At 37.2% G+C, this 23,083-nt stretch overlaps 2 protein-coding genes and 1 pseudogene across 3 annotated transcripts; all 3 read left to right on the forward strand.

Annotated features, from left to right (window-relative positions):
• Positions 1 to 1,725: 1,725 nt before the first annotated feature.
• LOC125201117 (disease resistance protein RGA2-like) lies at positions 1,726 to 10,078 on the forward strand (annotated as a pseudogene). Its single transcript, XR_016135535.1, has 6 exons — positions 1,726 to 1,854; positions 2,671 to 5,982; positions 6,070 to 6,178; positions 6,968 to 7,156; positions 7,467 to 7,701; positions 9,522 to 10,078. The product of XR_016135535.1 is annotated as a disease resistance protein RGA2-like (transcript).
• Positions 10,079 to 10,151: 73 nt separating this feature from the next.
• On the forward strand, positions 10,152 to 12,893 carry LOC148931391 (putative disease resistance protein RGA3). The gene has a single exon (XM_089064769.1). It carries the CDS (start codon positions 10,152 to 10,154, stop codon positions 12,891 to 12,893), a length of 2,742 nt encoding a protein of 913 aa, XP_088920895.1.
• A 3,386-nt stretch (positions 12,894 to 16,279) lies between these two features.
• Positions 16,280 to 22,915, forward strand: LOC148931392 (putative disease resistance protein RGA4). The gene is made up of 2 exons (XM_089064391.1): positions 16,280 to 16,373; positions 19,324 to 22,915. Exon 2 carries the CDS (start codon positions 19,342 to 19,344, stop codon positions 22,558 to 22,560), a length of 3,219 nt encoding a protein of 1,072 aa, XP_088920517.1. The 5' UTR covers positions 16,280 to 16,373; positions 19,324 to 19,341; the 3' UTR covers positions 22,561 to 22,915.
• The last annotated feature ends 168 nt before the right edge of the window (positions 22,916 to 23,083 follow it).

Below are 23,083 nucleotides of genomic sequence, written 5' to 3' on the forward strand. Positions count from 1 at the left end.
GATGGAGGGAGTACTATTCTTCTCAAGAATGTTAGCAGTTTAGCGGGTAGAGATTATTCAATATGTCAAGCCCCGTATACATGATTATATGAAAATTACTCAAAATTCTCTAATAATTCTAAATTTAAGTTTCTTGGACGTAACCAAACTCCTTCATGTTGTTTATGAGATCTGAATATCTTTTTATTTTCCAACCCTATGGATATGAATGAGTGTAATCTTTTTCATTAGCATGGTTGAGAGTTGAGAATAGAAATCAATCATTGATTTTAGTGTGCAACTTGGGAGCCAGTTACTTTGGATGTACTCCCTCCGTCCCGGCTAAGATGACACACTTCTTGGTCGGCACGGGATTTTAGGAGTTAGTAGTATTGGTTAAAGTGTTTAATTGGAGAGAGAAATGGCGGGTGTAAGTATTAAAATCGAGAGAGAAAGATAGATGAATATTTTAATAGGGGTGAGAAAAAGTGGTTGGGTGTAACGTGACAAATTGCACCGGGCATGGAAGACATCGTCCGAGCTTCTGCCGCACCAATGATCTTAACGACTGCACCATTCAACTAGTCATGCACGAGGGCAAGCACATCCCTCTTTCTCAGGGCCTCATCTTCAACAAATTCTACCACATCAACGCTCTCATTCTCGTTCAAATCCGTACCATTTGCCCCAACATCTGCGCCCTCGCCCTTTCCATAAATTCCACGCCCACATCTTCCAACACCATCTGGCAAGAAGACAAGCGCTGCATTTCATGGCGCGATCGACAGCCCTCCAAATCTGTTGTCTATGTCAGCATTGGTGATGTTGCTGTAATGACAAAACACCAAATGTGTGAGATATGGCATGGCTTGGTGAATAGTGGAGTTAGATTCCTGTGGGTCCGGAGGCCCGGCTCGGTCACTGGGTATTCGGATGAGACCGGGATTTTGTCCCCCCAAGTTGACTCGAGGAACGGAGGATAGAGGTTGTATAGTGAGGTTCGCCTTACCCTTTCTTGGAAATATAAAAAAAGTTTCTCAAACGCGAAATTTGTTCTGTATATTCTCTAAACATGTTCAAATAGAAAAAAGAAAATAAATAAATTAAAGTTGTCGACGAGTGTCGACATACTCCCTCCGTCCCACTTAAAATGCAACATTTGGGAATCGGCACGAGATTTTATGTGGTGTTGTTTTGTGAGTTAATGAAGAGAGAGTAAAGTAAGAGAGATGAAAAAGTAGAGATAGAGTTGTTTCTATTTTAGGAAATGTTTCATTTTTAATGGGACAACCGAAAAAAGAAAACGTTTCATTTTTAATGGGACAGTTGGAGTATTCTATTTAATTCTCGGTTGTGCATTTTAACTTCAAAACTTGCTTTTTATAGTACTCTCTCCGTCCCAATGAATATGAAACGTTTGCTTTTCGGGACAGGATTTTATGTAGTGGTGTTTTTGTGAGTTAAAGAAAAAAGAGTAAAGTAAGAGAGAGGGAAAAGCAGAGATAAAGTTATTTCTATTTTAAGAAACGTTTCATTTTTAATGGGACAACCCAAAAAGGAAAACGTTTCATTTGTAATGACACAGATGGAGATGGAGTATTAACTTATTAATTATAGTTTCTTAATCTCATCATATTAAGACAGCCTCTCCATAGTTGAAAATGTACGACACTAGTCAACCTACTAATAAGGCTGGCTCGCACAAACCTTATCAGCAATATAAGGTCAATAATTTTAAAGTACCCACCAGCTTTAGCTTCAATAATCGAAGCTCCGCTTATGTAGTCTTGTTCACTCTATTTTCATAGCTATTTTCCTCAAATTCAAATTCTGAATATTTGCACTTGACGAGAGAGAGAGAGAGGCAGCTACCAAGTAAGTAGTAGTACTATTTCATTTTTCATTTTCATACATTTGTTGAAGGAATTTTTTCTTATAAAACTTGTTATTTATCATCTTGCTGCTTGTTGAGTAATGTGGATTTTCCTATCTTAATTATATGTTGTGCATTTTCGTAGTTCCATATAACATACGTATGAAACTAGTTCAGTGTGGATTACATATGACTAATATTCTGTGTTTTATTCACTGATTAAATTAGGCCTTTTCCTATTTTTTATAAATATTTTGAAATGACTGTAAATTTCATTAAATTTTGTATAATCGTTATTGTGATTGAAAACCCATATGTATGTTCATATCTTGTTAAGATGTGGTTAATTGGGTTTTGGAATCAATGTGGACTTTTATTGGACTAATGTAATTAATTAGAGACAGAAAATACTATTTTTGATGCCTAAACGTATTTCAGCCCATAAAAAATCTTACTTAGACATAACATATTTGTAATAATCTCTCTCTCCTTTCAAATTAAGGGAGTAGTTGGGTTGTTATGATAAAATCTCACTTGCCAATGATCTTGTCCAATCTATATAAGTATGTAGAGTGAGTGCCAATCTAATAGTTTCTTTATTTTTAGAAGTCATGACAAAACTATACAAAATTAAAACAAGGAGCTTGTTATTTTTGTTGATAAGAATCATTAGATATATACATAAAATTTGAATATTTAGACTTTTTATTTGCTTTCTAAAGAGAGAGATGATGTTAAGAGTATAACATTTTATGAGAGGGAGTATTGAAGAATCATCCACAAGGTTACATTTAATAGCATTTCCTCTTTTACTATAGGTATCACTCTGCTATACTATGGAAGGAGGTTCTGCAGCCATCGAAGTTGTTGTTCAAAACCTGACCAACGTTTTGAAGGAAGAGTACTCTTTGATTCGAGGTCTCGATGGAGCTGCCCGACAGCTGCAGAGGACTTTGGACATGATCCAAGCCTTCTTGAATGATGCTGAGAAGAAAACCATCACTGACAAAGCTGTCAAAGTATGGTTGAGGGACCTTGAAGTCGTGGCTTTCGATGCTGATAATGTCTTGGACGAACTCAGCTATCATCTTCTCCATAAACAAGTGGAGAAAATGAAGGCACCCAATCCCAGTCCCAACCCCAAGGTTAAGCTGCTATCATGCTTCTCATCCTTCAATGGCATTTTGCGTCGGCATAATATGGCTCACACAATCAAGAATATCAGTGCGGAGTTTGAGTATATGAACAAAATGGCAACTAATCTTGGCCTTCAAGGCATAATTCAGTCTGCACCGGCTCTTGTTTTTCCTACTTCCACTCGGACTAATTCAATCACGAGTGATCCAATCTTTGTCGGAAGAGATGATGATGTCTCTAATGTAGTTGACATGTTGACCCGTATCCCCCAAGATCGAACCATCTCCATCATTGCTCTTGTCGGAATGGGGGGTTTGGGGAAGACCACGTTGACTCGTAAAGTCTTCAATCATGAAAGGTTGAGGTTCATGTTTCTCAAACTTTTGATCCAATCGGTCTCTACAACAAAATCCATTCAATATTGGCTTCAACTACAAGTGATAGAGTTGAGGATGAGGAAGTTATCCTGAACAAGCTTCGAGAAGTTCTTAGGGCTAAGACTTATCTTCTTGTTCTTGACGATGTTTGGAATGAAGATGTTTTGATATGGGAAGCCTTTATAAATAACATGAAGGGAGTTTCTTCTACTCTGGGGAACGGCATTATCATCACTACTAGGAGTAAAAAGGTTGCTTCAACTGTTAACCCATTTTATAATTATCCAGTGAATGGCTTATCACATGAAGAGTGCTGGTCCATAATCAAAACAAAAGCTTTTGATGGGAATGCAGAAGTTCCATCCGGATTTGAGACGATTGGGATAGAGATTGCGAAAAGATGTCACGGTTTGCCTTTGGCTGCCAATGTGGTCGGGGGTGTGCTTTGTCGCTGTAAATCCGTACAAGATTGGCGCTCCATCAAAGAAAATTGGCTTTCGGATGGTGAAGGAGGTGAAAGTATTTTAACAATATTGAAATTAAGCTATGATCACCTGTCTTCACCGTCACTCAAGAAGTGCTTCGCTTATTGTTCGATTTTCCCCAAAGGAAAGGTAATTGTGAAGGAGGAGCTGATTGAACTTTGGATGGCAGAAGGGTTTCTTCAACCTATTGGAAGAGATGATATGGAGTCTGTGGGCAACATGTTTTTCAATGTGCTTCTACAGAACTCGTTATTGCAAGCTGCAGAGGCAGATTTTTATGGAAGGGAATGTTGTATGATGCACGATCTTGTGCATGATCTTGCATCTTCTGTTTTATACACTAATGCAGATGGCAGCAATATAGTTCGATACAAGTTTCACGAAAAAGATTCAGGTGATATTCCAAAAGAAGTATCAAGAAATTTGCGTACATTATTGGTCCGGGTAGGTGGAAACTCTGTACCATATTCTCTAACTTCAAAAGTCTGCATAATTTAACTCTTTATGGTTATAGTTATAAAGAGTTGTCCACTTCAATTAGGGAATTGATATATTTGAGAAATCTTAATATTTCCAATACATCAATTGCAAACATTTCTGAGTGGATTGGTGAACTCCATCACTTGCAAACATTTAGACCAAAAAGATGGGGATTAACGAAATTGCCAAGTACATTGAAGTACTTGATTAACATAAGGCATCTTTATGTATTGTGTGATACTAAGTTACCTGCGGGGATCGGGGAATTAACTAGTCTCCAAACACTTGAGCACTTTAATGTGGGAAAAGAGAAGGGCTACCAAATTGAAGAGCTCGGAAGTTTGAAGAATCTCAAAGGAGCGGTAGATATTAAGAATCTTGAAAGGGTGCGTGACAAGGAAGAGTCTATGAAAGCAAATATGTCGGAGAAGTCAAACTTGTCTAAACTGGTGTTTAGATGGGGATGTGAGAGTGTGAGTGAAAGAAATGATGAGAGTGTATTGGAGGGCCTCCAACCTCATCTAAATGTGAAGGAGTTGACGATAGATGGATACAAAGGCAAAAGATTTCCAACATGGATTGAGAAGATGAAAATATGGGATGGACTTCAATGCACTTGGGTACCACTTGACAACTTGACTCATATAAGCCTTGAGTACTGCTCAGAATGTGAGGAAATCCCAACACTGGAGCACTTGCCTAATCTAAACTCTGTTCATTTGCTGGGACTGTGGAAGGTGAGGGTCAAAAACTCTTCATTCAATAATTTAAGGACTCTCACATTAGCTATGTTAGAATTGAAATGTCTGCCAGAACCGTTATTCTATAACAATCAGAATCTCTTGAAATTATCAATTTATAGATGCTCAGCATTGAGAGAATTACCAGATGGCTTGGACACCCTCAATGCTCTTGAGGAGTAGTCTATAAAAGACTGTGAAAATCTAAAGTCAATTGGGAATCCAAGTGGTGGAGTAGGAAAATATCAAGGAAGCCTCCGTGAGCTGAATATTGAAGGGTGCAGAGAACTGGTGGAATTTCCATGTCAAATTTTGGAGTCATCCGCACACACAATTCAGAAACTAATATTGAAGGGATTATGGAAGCTAAAGAATCTACCGATGCTAATTGACTGTCTCAATAAATCATGTCCTCGCCTCGAAGAATTGACAATCAGTGAAGTTCCTAAATTCATGGCTGCTAGTTATGGTACTATAGGGAGTTGGGATTTAGGCAGGTTAAGGAAATTGGATATAGATGTGAGGAAGGAGTGGTCAATGGAGAGTAGTGATGCCATCAGAGAGACTGTGGAAGGGATGCTGCAAGCATGTTGCAATTCACTTACTCACTTAAAGTTGAAGGGGTTCAAAATTGGGAGTGGCTGCCTCAATCGATTCAACTTCTCACTACTCTTGACAGATTGATGTTAGAAAATATAGGAGCAGAAGAATTGCCCCAGTGGCTGGGGAACCTCTCATATCTAACGTACTTATGCCTATATCGTTGGAAAAGGTTGAGGTGTCTGCCCTCTGTGGCTGCAAGCTTCACTACATTAAAATGGTTAGAAATTGAAGATTGCCCGGAACTAACTACACATTGATTCAGAGTGGCGCAACCATCCCAATCTGGAAATCAGTGAACGACGTAGCAAGTACGTATAATTTATTCAGTGTTGGAACATGTTTAGATGTTTTACTACTTACAAATCTGCTCTATTTCCTTCCTATGTAGTGAGCAGAGCTGAAAATGGAGTCCGTATAAAGTCGGAAGCTGAAAGCAAAGTCAAGAGACATTCCAACATTTCACACGCACGCATGGGACATCGTGCTCTGTTCAGATCTTCTTCCGTGAGCCGTTGTAGCAGATTCATGAAATTCAGATCTAAATAAGGAAAAGAGGTGGTGTTCGGCAAGAATGTTAGTATACTGACAATTGGAGAACATCATGAATCTTACGGTTTGGTTTTCATTACTTTTGGTGTAATTTATCTTAGCATGTGTGCCTGGTCCTTCTTCGTTGCTCCTAACATTAGTAGGATGAATTGATAGAAAAAATTGTTGAAATTCAGTATTTATTTGCTTAAGTTTTCATATGTGGTTTTGATTGCTTATATATACACACTATTTTATGATGCAATATGCTTATTTGCCTCTTTCTAATACCACTTTAATGGATGAAAGTAGAGGAGAAGTACTTGCAATTTTATCTTGTTTAGAGAGAAATTCATAATTGGACTTACGTGTGACATATTCTTTGAATTTAAATTACTTCATAGTTGTCGATTTTGAGAAATTATAGCCTAATTTTTACTCCTATTCTTCGCAAGAATATTGTTAATTAGCATAGAGAGTAAATTTCTGTAACTGATCGCGTATATGATTGCAACACCAAATTTTAGGTTTTTTTTTTTGTATTGATATAAGTCATCTTCGTTGTCAAATAAATGATGAATGAGAATAGTATAACACAAATTTAAGTTGTGTTCTTGTTATGCAAAACAAATAAATTAGCAACAGAAGTTTGTCCTTTAAGAAGACGAAGACATGATTTGAGATTAATTCCACAAAGAGAAGCTCATGTCTTCATATTCCCCTTACCTCTGCAAGGACCAGTCAACAACATGCTCAAATTAGCAGAGATTCTCTCAATCAACCAAATCAAAGTCACATTCCTCAACACTGATTACCCACCAACGCCTCTGCTCCCACATTGATGTTCCCATCCGCCTCGCCCTGCATCTTCCAACAGCATCTGACAAGAAGACAAGCGCTGCATTTCTTGGCTCGATCGACAGCCCTCCAAATCTGTTGTCTATGTCAGCATTGGTAGCGTTGGTGTCATGACAAGAGACCAAATGTGTGAGGTATGGCTTGGCTTGGTGAATAGTGGGGTTAGATTCTTATGGGTTCGAAGGCCCGGCTCGGTCACTGGGTATTTGGATGAGCCGGGATTTTGTCCCCCAAGTTGACTCGGGGAGCAGAGGAGAGAGGTTGTATAGTGAGGTGGGCCTCGCAAGAGGAGGTACTGGCGCACCCGGTTGTGGGTGGGTTTCTGACGCACAGTGGGTGGAACTCGACTCTCGAGAGTATGGTAGAAGGGAAGCCTATGATTTGTTGGCCTTATTTCGTTGACTAGCAAGTCAACAGTAGGTACGTCGATGCTGTGTGGAAGATTGGTTTGGACATGAAGGATAGTTGCGACATAGTTGTGGTGGAGAAAATGGTGATAGAGGTTATGGAGTTGAGGATGGATGAGTTCTTGAAGGAGGCGGAGGAGGTGGTGGAATCAGCTAGGGCTGCGGTGAGCCCCAAAGGCTCTTCGTATGCGGATATGGATCGTTTTATTGAAGAAATTAAGATGGTAAAGATAGGTACTAGTAGTATAAAATATAGATAGTGATATTTGCAAGCTCGTGTTTGCTAATATTTTAATCAATTGGTAAAAAAAGAGATATGTTGAGAATGATAGTTAAAATAGTATTACTGGATAGTGTGACCCATATTATTGTTATTATGTGTTTGTTGTAATGGAAGCAAAGCCTTATCCCATATCTTTTGCCACTGGCTCCATCTTACAGCTATGTTTTCAAGATATGTTACTATAATTGTGTTTCTTTCTTGGATATGTGAAATTCAAACAGTCTTGCCCTTTCTCAGAAGTAAATATAAATTCTCAAAACATGAAATTTGTTCTGTATATTTGTCTACTTCAAGAAAAAAAAAGGCCCATAATTCTCCAACTCTGATTAAATAGAAAAAAAATGCCGTCTACGAGTACTGAAATATTTTACGAAATGGAAGATCTGTAAGTGTAGATCTAAATAATTCTTGATCTCATCATGTTAGGCAGCAATAATTGGATAATACTGCCTCTATAGTTGACAATTAAGCCATTAACCAATTAGTTTTATCACGTTCCATGTGTGTAACAACGTACTACTGACTAAACAATTTGAGATTATGTCATAACAGGCTGGCTCGCACAAACCTAATCAACAATATAATTAATGACTAATTTAAGGTCAATAATTTTAAAATATTAACTAAAGCTCAAATCTAGTCTTGTTTCTCTTTTTCATAGCTATTGCCCCAAATTCAAATTCTGGGTATTTGCAATTGTCTCTTGAGAGAAAGCTGAGTGAACTACTATTTCCTACCGAAGTTATATATAATCGCACTGTTTTGTACAGCAAGTAAGTATTTTATTTTTATTTTCATACTTTTTGTTCAAGAAATATTTTCTTATAAAACTTGTAATTTATCATCTGTGGATTTTCCTATCTTATGTGTTGTGTATTGAATTATTGATTACATATGCATGTTCTGTGTTTAGTAATGACCGTAGTTTTTTACGAAATTTCATTAAATTTGGATAATCGTTATTGTGATTGAAAACCCATATGCATGTTCATATCTTGTTAAGATGTGGTTAATTGAGTTTAGGAATCAATGTAGACTTCTTTTGATGCCTAAGACCATCTATAATCATTCACCAAAACTCATTTTTGGTGTAGACAATTTCTCCAACTGTATACCAAACCCAAACTCATTTTTGAGTTTTTCAATGGAACTGCAAAATTTATGAGACAAATACCCAAAAATGGTGTCAATTTTAGATATGGTAAATGGTTGGAGTAAACCTACTTTTGGTGTGACATATACATACTCAAATATGAGTTTGAGTTTGGCGTAGATGATTGGTGATGGCCTAAATGTATTTCAGCCCATAAAAAAACCTTAATTAGACATTACAGATTTGTGATCATCTCTCTCCTTTCAAATTAAGGGAGTATTTGGTTGTTTCTGATAAAGTCTCTTAATTCTGGTCTACATCGAGTTGGTAATGATCTTGTCCCATCTATATAAGTATGTAGAGTGAGTGCCAATCTGATAGTTTCTTTATATTTTAGAAGTCATGACAAAAATATACAAAATTCAAACAAGGAGCTTGTTATTTTTGTGGATAAGAATCGTAAGACAAGGTACATAAAACTTGAATCTTTTAGATTTTTTATTTGCTTTGGGGAGGGAGGGAGGGAGGGAGGGATTCGGAAGTTGGAACTACGATATGTGTAATGTTGTTTGTGCAACAAGTGCAGTAATATGATGTTAGAGTATGAGATAAGTATGTATGAGTCATCCACAAGTTTGCATGAGACAAAAATTAAAAACATGTCCTCTTTCACAATAGGTGTGTCTTTCTGCACTATGGAAGGAGGTTCTGCAGCCATCGAAGTTGTTGTTCAAAACCTGATCAACGTTTTGAGGGATGAGTACTCTTTGATTCGAGGTCTCGATGGAGCTGCCCGGCAGCTGAAGAAGTCTTTGAACATGATCCAAGCCTACTTGAATGATGCTGAGAAGAAAAACATCACTGAAAGTTCTGTCAAATTATGGTTGAGGGAGCTTGAAGTCGTGGCTTTCGATGCTGATAATGTCTTGGACGAACTCAGCTATCATCTTCTCCATAAACAAGTGGAGAAAATGAAGACACCCAATCCCAAGTCTGAACTCAGCTATCAACTTTCGATGCTGCTATCATGCTTCTCATGCAAAAGCATTTCGCGTCAGTATGATATGGCTCACACTATCAAAAATATCAATGCGGAATTTGATTCTATGAACAAAAGGGCAGCATATCTTGGCCTTCAAAGCAAAATTCAGTCTGCCTATGATGTTGTCGTTCCTACTTCCGAAAGGACTAATTCGATCATGAAAGATCCAATCTTTGTCGGAAGAGAAGATTGATGTGTCTAAAGTAGTTGACATGCTGACGCATATCCCCCAAGATCGGACCATCTCGATCGTTGCTCTTGTCGGAATGGGGGGTATGGGGAAGACCACGTTGACTCGAAATGTCTTCAATCATCTCAAAAGGCTAAAGACATTCGAATCATATATTTGGGTTCATGTTTCTCAAAATTTCGATCCAATCAGTCTTTACAACGAAATCCATTCAATATTGACTTCAACTACTAGTGATAGAGGTGAGCAAGTTGAGCAAGAGGAAGTTATCCCGAACAAGGAAGTTATCCTGAACGAGGAAATTGTCCTGAAAAAGCTTCAAGAAGCCCTCGAGTCTAAAACTTATCTTCTTGTTCTTGACGACGTTTGGAATGAAGATGTTTTGAGATGGGAAGACTTTATAAAAAATATTGACGGAACTTCTTCTAAAGAGGGAAATGGCATTATCATCACTACCAGGAGTCATAATGTTGCTTCAATTGTTAATCCACTTCATACTCATCTAGTGAAGGGCTTATCACATGAAGAGTGCTGGTCCATAATCAAAAGAAAAACTTTTGATGGGAATGCAGAAGTTCCATCCGAATTTGAGAAAATTGGGAAAGAGATTGCACAAAGATGTCAGGGTTTGCCCTTGGCTGCCAATGTGGCCGGGGGTGTGCTTCGTCGCCGTAAATCCTTACAATATTGGTGCTCCATTAAAGAAAATTTTCTTTCAGGTGGTGAAGGAGGTGAAAGTATCTCAACAATATTGAAATTGAGCTATTATCACCTGTCTTCGCCGTCACTAAAGAAGTGCTTCGCGTACTATTCGATTTTCCCAAAAGGTCATAGAATCATGAAGGAGGAGCTGATTGAACTTTGGATGGGAGAAGGCTTTCTTCAACCTGGACAGACAGATGATGATATGGAGTCTTTGGGAAACATGTTTATCAATGTGCTTCTAGAGAACTCTTTGTTGCAAGCTACAGAGCCATATATTGTGATGCACGATCTGGTGCATGATCTTGCATCTTCTGTTTTACATACTAATACAAATGGCAGCACTATAGTTCGATACAAGTTTCACGAAAACGAATCAAGTTGTATTTCAGAAGAGGTGTCGAGGAATTTGCGTACATTATTCTTGGTAGGTGGAACTTCTGGTATCATATTCTCTGACTTCAAATCTTTGCATAATCTAACTCTTAGTAGTTATGAAGGTAAAGAGTTACCCGGTTCAATTAAGGAATTGATACATTTGAGAAATCTCAATATTTCCTATACATCAATTGCAAACATTCCGAAGTGGATTGGTGAACTTCATCATTTGCAGATATTAAGAGCGAAATTATCAAAGTTGAAGGAACTGCCAGATACGTTAAAGTACTTGATTAATTTAAGGCATCTTTATCTATGGAGGGAAACAGAGTTGCCCGCAGAAATTGGGAGATTAACTAATCTTCAAACACTTCTGTACTTTACAGTGGGCGAAGAGAAGGGATATCAAATTGAAGAGCTCGGAAGTTTGAAAAATCTTAAAGGAACACTAGAGATTGAGCATCTTGATAGGGTGCATGGCAAAGAAGAGGCTATGAGAGCAAATTTGTCCGAGAAATCAAACTTGTCTAAACTGGTGTTTAGTTGGGCTGAAGAACCGGAGTCTTCTTGGGATGAAGAGAGAAGAAACCGTATGAGAAGTGACAGTGCAATAAATGCTGAGAATGTATTGGAAGGACTCCAACCTCATGCAAATCTGATGGTGTTGAAGATTGAAAGATTTAAAGGTAAAAGATTTCCAAGATGGTTGGGAGTATGGGATGGTCTTCAAGGCTCTTTGGTACCATTTGAGTACTTGACTAAGTTAACACTTTGGGAGTGCTCAGAATGTGAGGAAATCTCAACGCTGGAGTCCTTGCCTAGTCTGAAATATCTTTATTTGTCTCGATTGTTGAAGGTGAAACGTCTGCCAAAACAGTTATTCTATAACAATCGGGATCTCTCAAAATTAGAGATTCGGAATTGCCCTGAATTAAGAGAATTACCAGATGGCCTGGACACCCTCATTTTTCTGGAGGAGTTGTCTATACATCTTTGTAGAAATCTAAAGTCAATTGGGAATCCAAGTGGCGGAGTAAGACAATATCAAGGAATCTTACGTAAGCTGGATTTCGAAGAATGCGGAGGGCTGGTGGAATTTCCATGTCAATTTCTGGAGTCGTTCGCTCCCACAATCGAGATACTCCAATTCGAAAGAGTAAGGAGACTAAACAATCTACCAATGCTAATTGACTGTCTGGCTACATCAGCTCCTCGCCTCGAAGTATTGAAAATCAGACGTGTTTCTAAATTCATGGCTGCTAGTGCTAGTGGTGGTACTATTGAGAGTTGGAGTTTTGGCAGCTTGAAGGAATTAAATATAGATGCGAGTTTGGACTGGCGTTGGGATAGTGATGGCATCATAGAGACGGTTGATGGCATATTGCAAGGATGTCGCAATTCGCTTATTGGCTTAACCTTCAAGGGGATTGAAAAATGGGAGTGGGTGCCTCAATCAATTCAGCATCTCACTACTCTTGAAAGATTGACGTTAGAAAGTATTGGAGCAGAAGAATTGCCCGAGTGGCTGGGGAACCTCTCATCTCTAACGTTCTTACACATAGAACGTTGCAGGAATTTAAGGTGTCTGCCCTCTGTGGCTGCGGGCTTCACTAACTTAAAACGGTTAGAAATTTACCATTGCCCGAAACTAAAAACTGATTCGGAGTGGCGCAACCATCCCAATCTCAATATCACGCGTCGTGGTGTGAACACGTATGGACTAATTAGTACTAGCTAGTACTATATAAGTTTTTATTTTGTGTTGATGAAAATAAATTATTGTTTGAAGCAATAGGATGGATCTCTATTTGCAAACTTGCAACCCTCTCATAGGTAAAATTCATCTTTAATAGGCAAGTTTTTGTGTAATTTGGCCCCAATCTTATTATGATTCCAAACTTAGATATTTATTACGATTTATTTTTATGTTTTTTTGCATCTTTTTTGGAAAGGACAACTTTAATGTTTGTTATTTTGTTTCTTTTCAAAAGGTTATTGTGTCGGGCGAAATTATATGCCCCGTTCGGGTTTTCTTTGTTGGTTCTTTCCCAATGTTAGATTAGAAGGTCGAACCAACCTAGGGTCCTTAGTTTAATAAATAGGGCAAATATCATTATCATTGGGGCCGTGTGTGTGAGTGTGTGAATTGTGTTCTGCCGGCGGAGAGCCTCCGCATGCAAGTTGAAGTTTGCACCGATGAGCCGTGTTGGCCGCCGGATTTGTGGGTGGAGTTGATGGAGTTGCTCCAGAGTTTGTAGTTAGGGACTTAACCCCTAACTACTGGGAATATGATGTAAATCAGGTATTCATGTTAATCATATCATCCATCTTTAGTACTTCATGTTTATTTGTAGCAGATTCATAGTGTTTAAATAAGGAAAAGAGGCAGTTTTTGGCATTCCATAATGCTCCATAAAATACACACAAACCGACCAAGAATGAAAAAGAGAAAAGGGACAAGAAGATCAAACATCCAAACTCCATTTTAGAGAAGGAGAACATCATAGTTTTTTAATCTTACAGCTGTTTGGTTTTCATAATTTTTTGGTGTAATTTATCTTAGCATGTTTGACAAGTTCTTCCTGGTTGCTCCTAGCAGTAGTAGGATGAATTTATAGAAATATTTGTTGAAATTCAGTATTTAATCTATTGCTTTAGTTTTCATATGTAGTTTGGATTGCTTATATATACACTATTTTATGATGTAGAATGTACTTATTTGCCTCTTTTTACCGAGTATCCTTTCGTCTATGATTAAATGTCGCATATTTGATTTGCTCGGGTTTCAAGAAATTATTTGACTTTACGAAGAAAAGTGGATAATAAAAGTTAGTAAATTGTGGGTCCTACTATTATATAGTTTTATACTTCATAAATTATGAGTAGAATGAGTATAATAATATGAGGTCCATTTAAAAAAAAATAGTAAAAGCTAAGTGTGATATTTATTGGCGGATGAAAAAGGAAAAATGAAACATTTGAGGGAGTATCACTTTAACACGGAAAATTGGATGAAAGCATAGATGAGGAACTTGAACGTTCTATCTTGTTTAAAGAGAAATTCATAAGTGGACTTAGGTGTGAAAGAATCTTTGAAGTTAAGTTACTTTATAGTTGTCGATTTTAAAATTTGTCTAATTTTTCTGTTCTTCACAAGAATGGTAGTCTAGTGAGTAGAGATTATACAATACGTCAAGCGCCATAGAAACTCCATTACTTTCGAATTTCAGAATAAATTTGTACCTTATTCAAATAAATGGATATTGCTGTCTCATCTTTGTTGCGATAACAAACTTCGCCAACATAGGAATTGAACTAAAGTTCTTGATAAGCAAAGACTTATCCCAAATCTCCTGCCACTTGCACCACCTAACAATTATTTTTTCAAGAGACATGTTATATTTTTGACCCTTTCTGCATGCGAAATTCAAACGCGTCTTACTCTTTCTCTGAAGTAAAAATGAAATCTCAAACACGAAATGTGTTTCGTATATTCTTCTACTTACTGCCTCTATAGTTGACAATTAAGCCATTAATCAACCTACTAAATTAGTTTTAATTGTTACGTTCCATATGTGTAACAACCTACTACTGAATAAACAATTTGAGAGTTTGTCATTACAGGCTGGCTCGACAAAACCTAATCAGCAATACTATAATTAATGACTAATTTAAGGTCAATAGATTTAAATTAATAATTGAAGCTGTGCTTATATAGTCTTGTTTTCTCTTTTTACCATAGCCATTTGCCTCAAAATTGCAATTGACGAGAGAGAGGGAGAGCTTTTTGCTACAGGATTTATACATATTCGCATTGTTTTATACGGCAAGTAAGTATTTCATTTTTCATTTTCATATTTTTGTTGAAGGATTTTTTTCTTATGAAACTTGTAATTTATCATCTAGCTGATAGTTTTGTAACGTGGATTTTCCTATCTTATATAAGTTGTGTATTGTTCAAAGTTTCATAGTATATTATAGATTACATATGACTAATATTCTGTGTTTTATTCTTCAGATAAGTTAATTAAAGCTAAGGAGAAGTATATATTAGAAATTGATTAAAGTAGGCATTTTCCTATTTTGATAAATATTTTGTAATGACCGTAGTTTTTTAGAAAATTTCATTAATTTATATGATCGTAATTGTGGTTGAAAACCCATATGCATGTTCATATCTTGTTAAGATGTGGTTAATTGGGACTTTTATTGGATTAATGTAATTAATTAGAGCCAGAAAATAATCTTTTTGAAGCATAAACGTATTTCAGCCCATAAAGAATCCTTATTTAGACATTAGAGATTTGTAACCATCTCTCTCCATTCAAATTAAGGGAGTAGTTTGTTGTTTTTGATAAAATCTCTTAAAAATTGTTTCACATGACTTTGTGATTGATCTTGCCTTATCTATATAAATGTGTATTTGATCTAATAATTCAAATTTGTACATTGAGTTAGCTCTTAATCACTTGTTAGGTAACAATATTTGTTTTTTTTTTTTTTTTTTGTGAAGATTAATAACTTTCGACATGCCAATCAATGGCTTTGATCAGGATGGTTGTGGTTACAAATCGTTTCATGTGGCCCAGAGTTCAATTATCCCTTATCCCTTAAATGCTTTTGATCTAATTAATTTAAGTTGTAGATTGACTTAATAACTTTTGATATATTGTATAAGAAAAATTGACAAATAAATCATGGATGGTAAAAGAATTTGATATATTGTATAAGAAAAATTGACAAACTGACAAATAAATCATGGATGGTAAAAAAATTTGGCTCACCCCATACTTTTTAAATAATCTGAAAAATAAATTACGAAAGATGAAAATTCTGCAACTATATATCCCATTTTTCTCTTTTTTGACAAATTAAACGCTGACGTGGCAGCCGATTTAAAACACTGATGACATGCCAATGACTTCTTCCAAGGAATCTTATAGAGTAGGTAATTAGTGAACAAATACACAAGTTGGCCAATGTGCATATTATTATAATATAGGCTTTCTCGTTAGATTTAATCAATTATACAATGACTAGTTCAAGGTCAATCTTGGTTTCTTTTTTGTCATAGGTATTTGCCACAAATTCAAATTCTGAATATTTGTAATTGAAGTGAGAGCGAGAGCGAGAGCTACTTCATATATATTGGCATTATATCTAAATATTTGTTCTGAGCGGCGCAACCATCCCCTTCTCACACAAAATCTGGCAACAAGTAAGTAAAAGATTACTCCCTTCCGTCCCCGAATAAGAGTTACTAATTTCCATTTTAGTCCGTCCTCAATTAAGAGTAGCACTTCATTTTTACCATATATAGTAAGTAGGTCTCACATTCCGCTAACTCATTTCACTCACATTTTATTATAAAACCAATATAAAAAAATGGGTCACACATTCCACTAACTTTTTCAACCAATTTTTCTTTACATTTCTTAAAACTCGTGTCCGATCAAAGTGTTACTCCTAATGGGGGACGGAGGGAGTACTTATTTTTCAGTTTCTCTAGAGTAGAGAGTACTATCTTGTATTTGAAAATATTAATAATATTGTTATGATTTTGGAGTTAAATTGATTAGTTTAACTCAATTAACTAATAGACGTGATAATTAAAATAATATTTTTGTTTGATTTTAATTAATAATAATAATAATAATAATAATAATAATAATAATAAGTACTGATTCTTGTGGGATGGAGAGAATACGTGTTTTTCTTCTTTCCACGTATTGTTTTTTCATGTTAAGTGGAGAGAGAGAATAAAGTAAAAGGTAAAATTAATTTACCTTCTTTTCATGAATCCATTACTCCCTCCGTCCCAGATAATTTGACCCAATATTCTATTTTGGGTCGTCCCATATAATTTGTCCCACTTCACTTTTATCATTGTTGGTAGTGGACCTCATATTCCACTAACTCATTTCTACTCACATTTTATTATAAAACTAATACTTCAAAAGTAGGACCCACATCCCTCCAACTTTTTCAACTCACTTTCCATTAGATTTCCTAAAACCCGTGCCGGGTCAAAGTGTCCCAAATTATCTGGGAATGGAGTACTTTTTAAGAGTACAATTACCCTTTAAATAGGTAAATGAGAAATATATTTTCTCAAATTACTTTTTCACTTTGGAGATAGATCATAAGATAATTACATAAAACTTGACTCTTTAGTTTTAATTTGCTTTCTCAAGAGAGAGAGATCAAGTTTTAGAATCATAGTAGTTATATCTTATTTAGTACTATAATACTCCCTTCGTTTCGCCATAGCTGAGTCATTTTACTATTTCGGGAAGTTTCCTTATAGTTGAGTGATAGGAATTAACGTGAGGTTAATTCCTATGGAAGAGAAAATATTGAAGAAGAGGAAAACAACGTGACTTTGTAGAGATTTGGGGAGATTGGCGGTTTCTCCAAGAGGGAGAACCGATGGAGAGAACGAGATTAATAATTTAATTCTTCATTCTGCTTGATAATAATAAAAAACTCCACACATATTTATAATATGTGTGGTACAAAAAGATCTCTATAAACTAGGAAAACAAATCAAAAGAAAATCAAATCCTAACCACTATGGAAAGTAAATAAAATCATAATAACTAAATAATACTAAAACATAAATAAACTAAATACATGTACGGAGAGAATATCAGCTCCCTTTCGGAATATAATAGAATATTAGGTCCCTATCAACTCTCCCACCGTTGAAAACCACCTTGCCCTCAAGGTGGAAGTCAGAAAAATAATCTTCCATCTCGCTGTCTTTGTTTGGATCTTCGCCTGCAAAAATAATTATATCGTTTAGGACCGCAACGAGTGATGGAGATTTCGTCTTTGGACATGAGATCTCTTCCGCGACTTCAGTGACATAACCAATGATGACAACATTGATTTTTGGGCTACGGGATTTTGGAGGAAATTTGGTTTCCACCAAAACCATTGACGCATCCAGCTTTTGAGGCGATTCGTCATCAATTTTTACCATCTCTTCGATGATGGGATCAAACTTGATATTTGTTGTTGACTCATCATCCTTTGTTGCAACAGGCTTGATGACATAATCAGATGTGGCCTCCTTTTTAGCCATAGCCTCCTTTTTAGCTAAATATGCCACTCCCTCTATAATTTTGTTGAGAAGTTTATTCGTCTCGGCGAAATAAATGGCATCCTCATCAAAATTATGATAAACAGCATCTAGAAATTCTTGTCATGAGCAATTAGGATTCGAGCGTCGATACTCGTGGAGCCATACGGATGCTGGATGGTCAAAAAACAACCTCACAAAAAATAGACGGTCAGCATCAGAAAACAAGTGATAATCAAAATATTCTTGAATATCCAAAATCCATCTCACGGGGTTAACGCCAGAAAATCGAGGAGGAGAGTCTGGAGGAGAGTATGACAGCAAGACGGACATGGTGGTAGAAATCAATAGGAGGATGAGAACCTAATGAAAGCACCAATTTGATAGGAATTAACGTGAGGTTAATTCCTATGGAAGAGAAAATATTGAAGAAGAGGAAAACAACGTGACTTTGTAGAGATTTGGGGAGATTGGCGGTTTCTCCAAGAGGGAGAACCGATGGAGAGAACGAGATTAATAATTAATTCTTCATTCTGCTTGATAATAATAAAAAACTCCACACATATTTATAATATGTGTGGTACAAAAAGATCTCTATAAACTAGGAAAACAAATCAAATCCTAACCACTATGGAAAGTAAATAAAATCATAATAACTAAATAATACTAAAACATAAATAAACTAAATACATATACGGAGAGAATATTAGCTCCCTTTCGGAATAAAATAGAATATTAGGTCCCTATCATTGAGTCATTTCCATAATTGACAACTTTTTTCTCTTTCTTACTTTACTCTCTCTTGCTTTACTCTCTCTACTTTATTCACTTTATACTTTATTCTCTCTACCTTTTCCTCTCTCTTACTTTTTTTTTATCTATTTATTTAACACACCCAAAATTCATTTCTAAAATTCTGTGCCCAAAAGTTCTGCCTCAACTATGGCGAAACAGAGGGAGTATTGAATAATGGTGTTTGTGTTACAAGTGCAGTATTAATATTTTATGAGAGTGACCAGTATTGAAGAGTCATCCAAAAGTTTACACGAGTCAAAATTTAAAAGCATTTCCTCTTTAACTCTAGGTGTCACTCTGCAATACTATGGAAGGAGGCTCTGCAGCCATCGAAGTTGTTGTTCAAAACCTGATCAGCGCTTTGAAGGATGAGTACTCTTTGATTCGAGGTCTCGATGGAGCTTCCCGACAGCTGCAGAGGACTTTGGACATGATCCAAGCCTTCTTGAATGATGCTGAGAAGAAAACCATCACTGACAAGGCTGTCCAAGTATGGTTGAGGGACCTTGAAATCGTGGCTTTTGATGCTGATAATGTCTTGGACGAACTCAGCTACCAACTTCTCCATAAACAAGTGGAGAAAATGAAGGCACCCAAGCCCAAGGTTAAGCTGCTATCATGCTTTTCATCCTTCAATGGAATTTCGCGTCGGCATAATATGGCTCACACAATCAAGAATATCAATGCGGAGTTTGAGTCTATGAACAAAAGGGCAACAGGCCTTGGCCTTCAAAGCATACTTCTGAATGCACCTGCTCTTGTTTTTCCTACTTCCACTCGGACTAATTCGATCATGAGTGATCCAATCTTTGTCGGAAGAGATGGTGATGTGTCTAATGTAGTTGACATGCTCACCCGTATCCCACAAGATCAAACCATCTCCATCGTTGCTCTTGTCGGAATGGGGGGTATGGGGAAGACCACGTTGACTCGCAAAATCTTCAATCATGAAAGGCTAAAGACATTCGGATCACATATTTGGGTTCATGTTTCTCAAACTTTTGATCCAATCGGTCTCTACAACAAAATTCATTCAATATTGGCTTCAACTACAAGTGATAGAGTTGAGGATGAGGAAGTTATCCTGAGAAAGCTTCGAGAAGTTCTCAGAGCTAAGACTTATCTTCTTGTTCTTGACGATGTTTGGAATGAAGATGTTTTGATATCGGAAGCCTTTATAAATAACATGAAGGGAGTTTCTTCTACTGAGGGGAATGGAATTATCATCACTACTAGGAGTGAAAAGGTTGCTTCAACTGTTAACCCATTTTGTAATTATCCAGTGAAGGGCTTGTCAGATGAAGAGTGTTGGTCCATAATCAAAACAAAAGCTTTTGATGGGAATGCACAAGTTCCATCCGGATTTGAGACAATTGGGAAAGAGATTGCGGAAAGATGTCAGGGTTTGCCCTTGGCTGCCAATGTGGTCGGGGGTGTGCTTCGTCGCTGTAAATCCATACAAGATTGGCACTCCATCAAAGAAAATTGGCTTTCAGACGGTGAAGGAGGTGAAAATATTTCAAAAATATTGAAATTGAGCTTTGATAATCTCTCTTCACCGTCACTGAAGAAGTGCTTCGCTTATTGTTCGATTTTCCCCAAAGGTTGGAAAATCAGGAAGGATGAGCTAATTGAACTTTGGATGGCTGAAGGATTTCTTCAACCTAGACAGAGAGATGATATGGAGTCTCTGGGTGACATGTTTTTCAGTGTGCTTCTACAGAACTCGTTGTTGCAAGTTGCACAGGCAAGTTATTATGGAATTGAACACTATGTGATGCACGATCTTGTGCATGATCTTGCATCTTCTGTTTTATATACTAATACAGATGGCAGCACTATTGTTCGATACAAGTTTCAAGAAAACGAATCAAGTCGTATTTCAGAAGACGTGTCGAGGAATTTGCGTACATTATTCTTGGGATTTGGAACTTTTGTTACCATATTCGCTGACTTCAAATATCTGCATAATCTAACTCTTTATGGTGATGATTATGAAGAGTTGCCCAGCTCAATCAAGGAGTTGATACATTTGAGAAATCTCAATATTTCCGATACATTAATTGCAAACATTCCGGAGTGGATTGGTGAACTCCATCACTTGCAAACATTAAGATCAGAAATATTGATACTGAAGAAACTTCCAAATACGTTGAAGTACTTGATTAATTTAAGACATCTTTGTTTAATGCCTAATACAGAGTTGCCAGCAGAGATTGGGAGATTAACTAATCTTCAAACATTTCAGTACTTTGCAGTGGGCGAAGAGAAGGGCTACCAAATTGAAGAGCTCGGAAGTTTGAAAAATCTCAATGGAACACTACATATTTATCATCTTGAAAGGGTGCGTGACAAGGAAGAGGCTATGAAAGCAAATATGTGGGAGAAATCAAATTTGTCTAAACTGGTGTTAACATGGGATGACGATATAAGTGACCGCGAAATAAATGATGAGAGTGTATTGGAAGGCCTCCAACCTCATGCAAATCTGAAGGTGTTGAGGATAGAAACATTTAAAGGCAAAAGATTTCCAAGATGGTTGGCAGTGTGGGATGGTCTTCAAGGCTCTTTGTTACCATTTGAATACTTGACTAAGTTAACACTTTGGGAGTGCTCAGAATGTGAGGAAATCCCAACGCTGGAGCACTTGCCTAGTCTGGAATCTCTTTATTTGTATGGATTGATGAACGTGAAATGTCTGCCAAAACAGTTATTCTATAACAATCGGGATCTCTCAAAATTAAGGATTGAGTATTGCCCTTTATTGATAGAATTACCAGATGGCCTGGACACCCTCATTTCTCTAGAGAAATTGGTTATAAGTAACTGTGGTTACCTAAAGTCAATTGGGAATCCAAGTGGCAAAGTAAGAAAAGATCAGGGAATCCTCCGTAAGGTGGAAATTGTATGGTGCAGTGAGCTGGTGGAATTTCCACATCAAATTCTGGAGTCGTCCGCAGCCACAATCAAGACAATGATATTGGAAGGATTAAGGAGGCTAAAGAATCTACCGATGCTAATTGACTGTCTCTCTAGATCGCCTCGCCTCGAAGTATTGAAAATCACAGGTGTTCCTAATTTCATGGGTAGTGGTAGTATTGAGAGTTGGAGTTTAGGCAGGTTGAAGGAATTAAATATAGATGTGAGTGTGGAGTGGTCAAGGGAGACTAGTGTTGCCATCAGAGAGACTGTGGAAGGCATGCTGCAAGGATGTGGCAATTCACTTGTTGAGTTACACCTGAATGGGGTTGAAAATTGGGAGTGGGTGCCTCAATCAATTCAACATCTCACTTCTCTTGATAGATTGACGTTAAATTATATAGGAGCAGAAGAATTGCCCGTGTGGCTGGGGAACCTCTCATCTCTAAGGTACTTATGCCTAATTGGTTGGAACAGGTTGAGGTGTCTTCCCTCTGTGGCTGCGCGCCTCTCTAAATTAGAAACGTTAGTAACTATTGGTTGCCTGGAACTACACATTGAGTCGGAGTGGCGCAACCATCCCAACAATCTGCATATCAGGGAATGACGCAGCAAGTACGTATAATTTTTTCAATGTTGGAACATGTTTAGAGATATTTAAATCCTAGCATGTGAGTAGAAATATTATTCAACGAATTTCACAATGTTACAACACTCTTCCTGATACGCCTCAACATCATGACGCCACTGTGAGCATGCCGGTAGAAAGAGTGCTCGACGAGGGAGAGCAGGTGGAGACAGATTGCGAAGCGCCGGTGGCGACGGAGACGGCCCCAGCTCCCGTTCAAGCATCCATCGCAAAGACTAAACCGAAGAGGAACGCCCGCCCCGCCGAATAGACTCGGCGACTACGTCCCAATGTAGAGAGAAGTTGGTTTTATTTTTTATTATTATTTTTCCTTTTGAATATTTCTTATTTACAGTACGAGTCGAGCGTAATTATAAGCTCCGTTTCGGGTTTTCTTTGTTGGTTCTTTCTGAGATGATTAGGAAGTCGAACCAACCCTAGGGTCCTTAGATATATAAATAGGGCACGTGTTATCAAATTATTCATTGAATAAGAAATACTC

Source organism: Salvia hispanica, chromosome 2 (assembly GCF_029641045.1).
Source record: "Salvia hispanica isolate PSC_SH4W2 chromosome 2, Shi_PSC_v1, whole genome shotgun sequence".
Lineage (NCBI taxonomy): Eukaryota > Viridiplantae > Streptophyta > Magnoliopsida > Lamiales > Lamiaceae > Salvia > Salvia hispanica.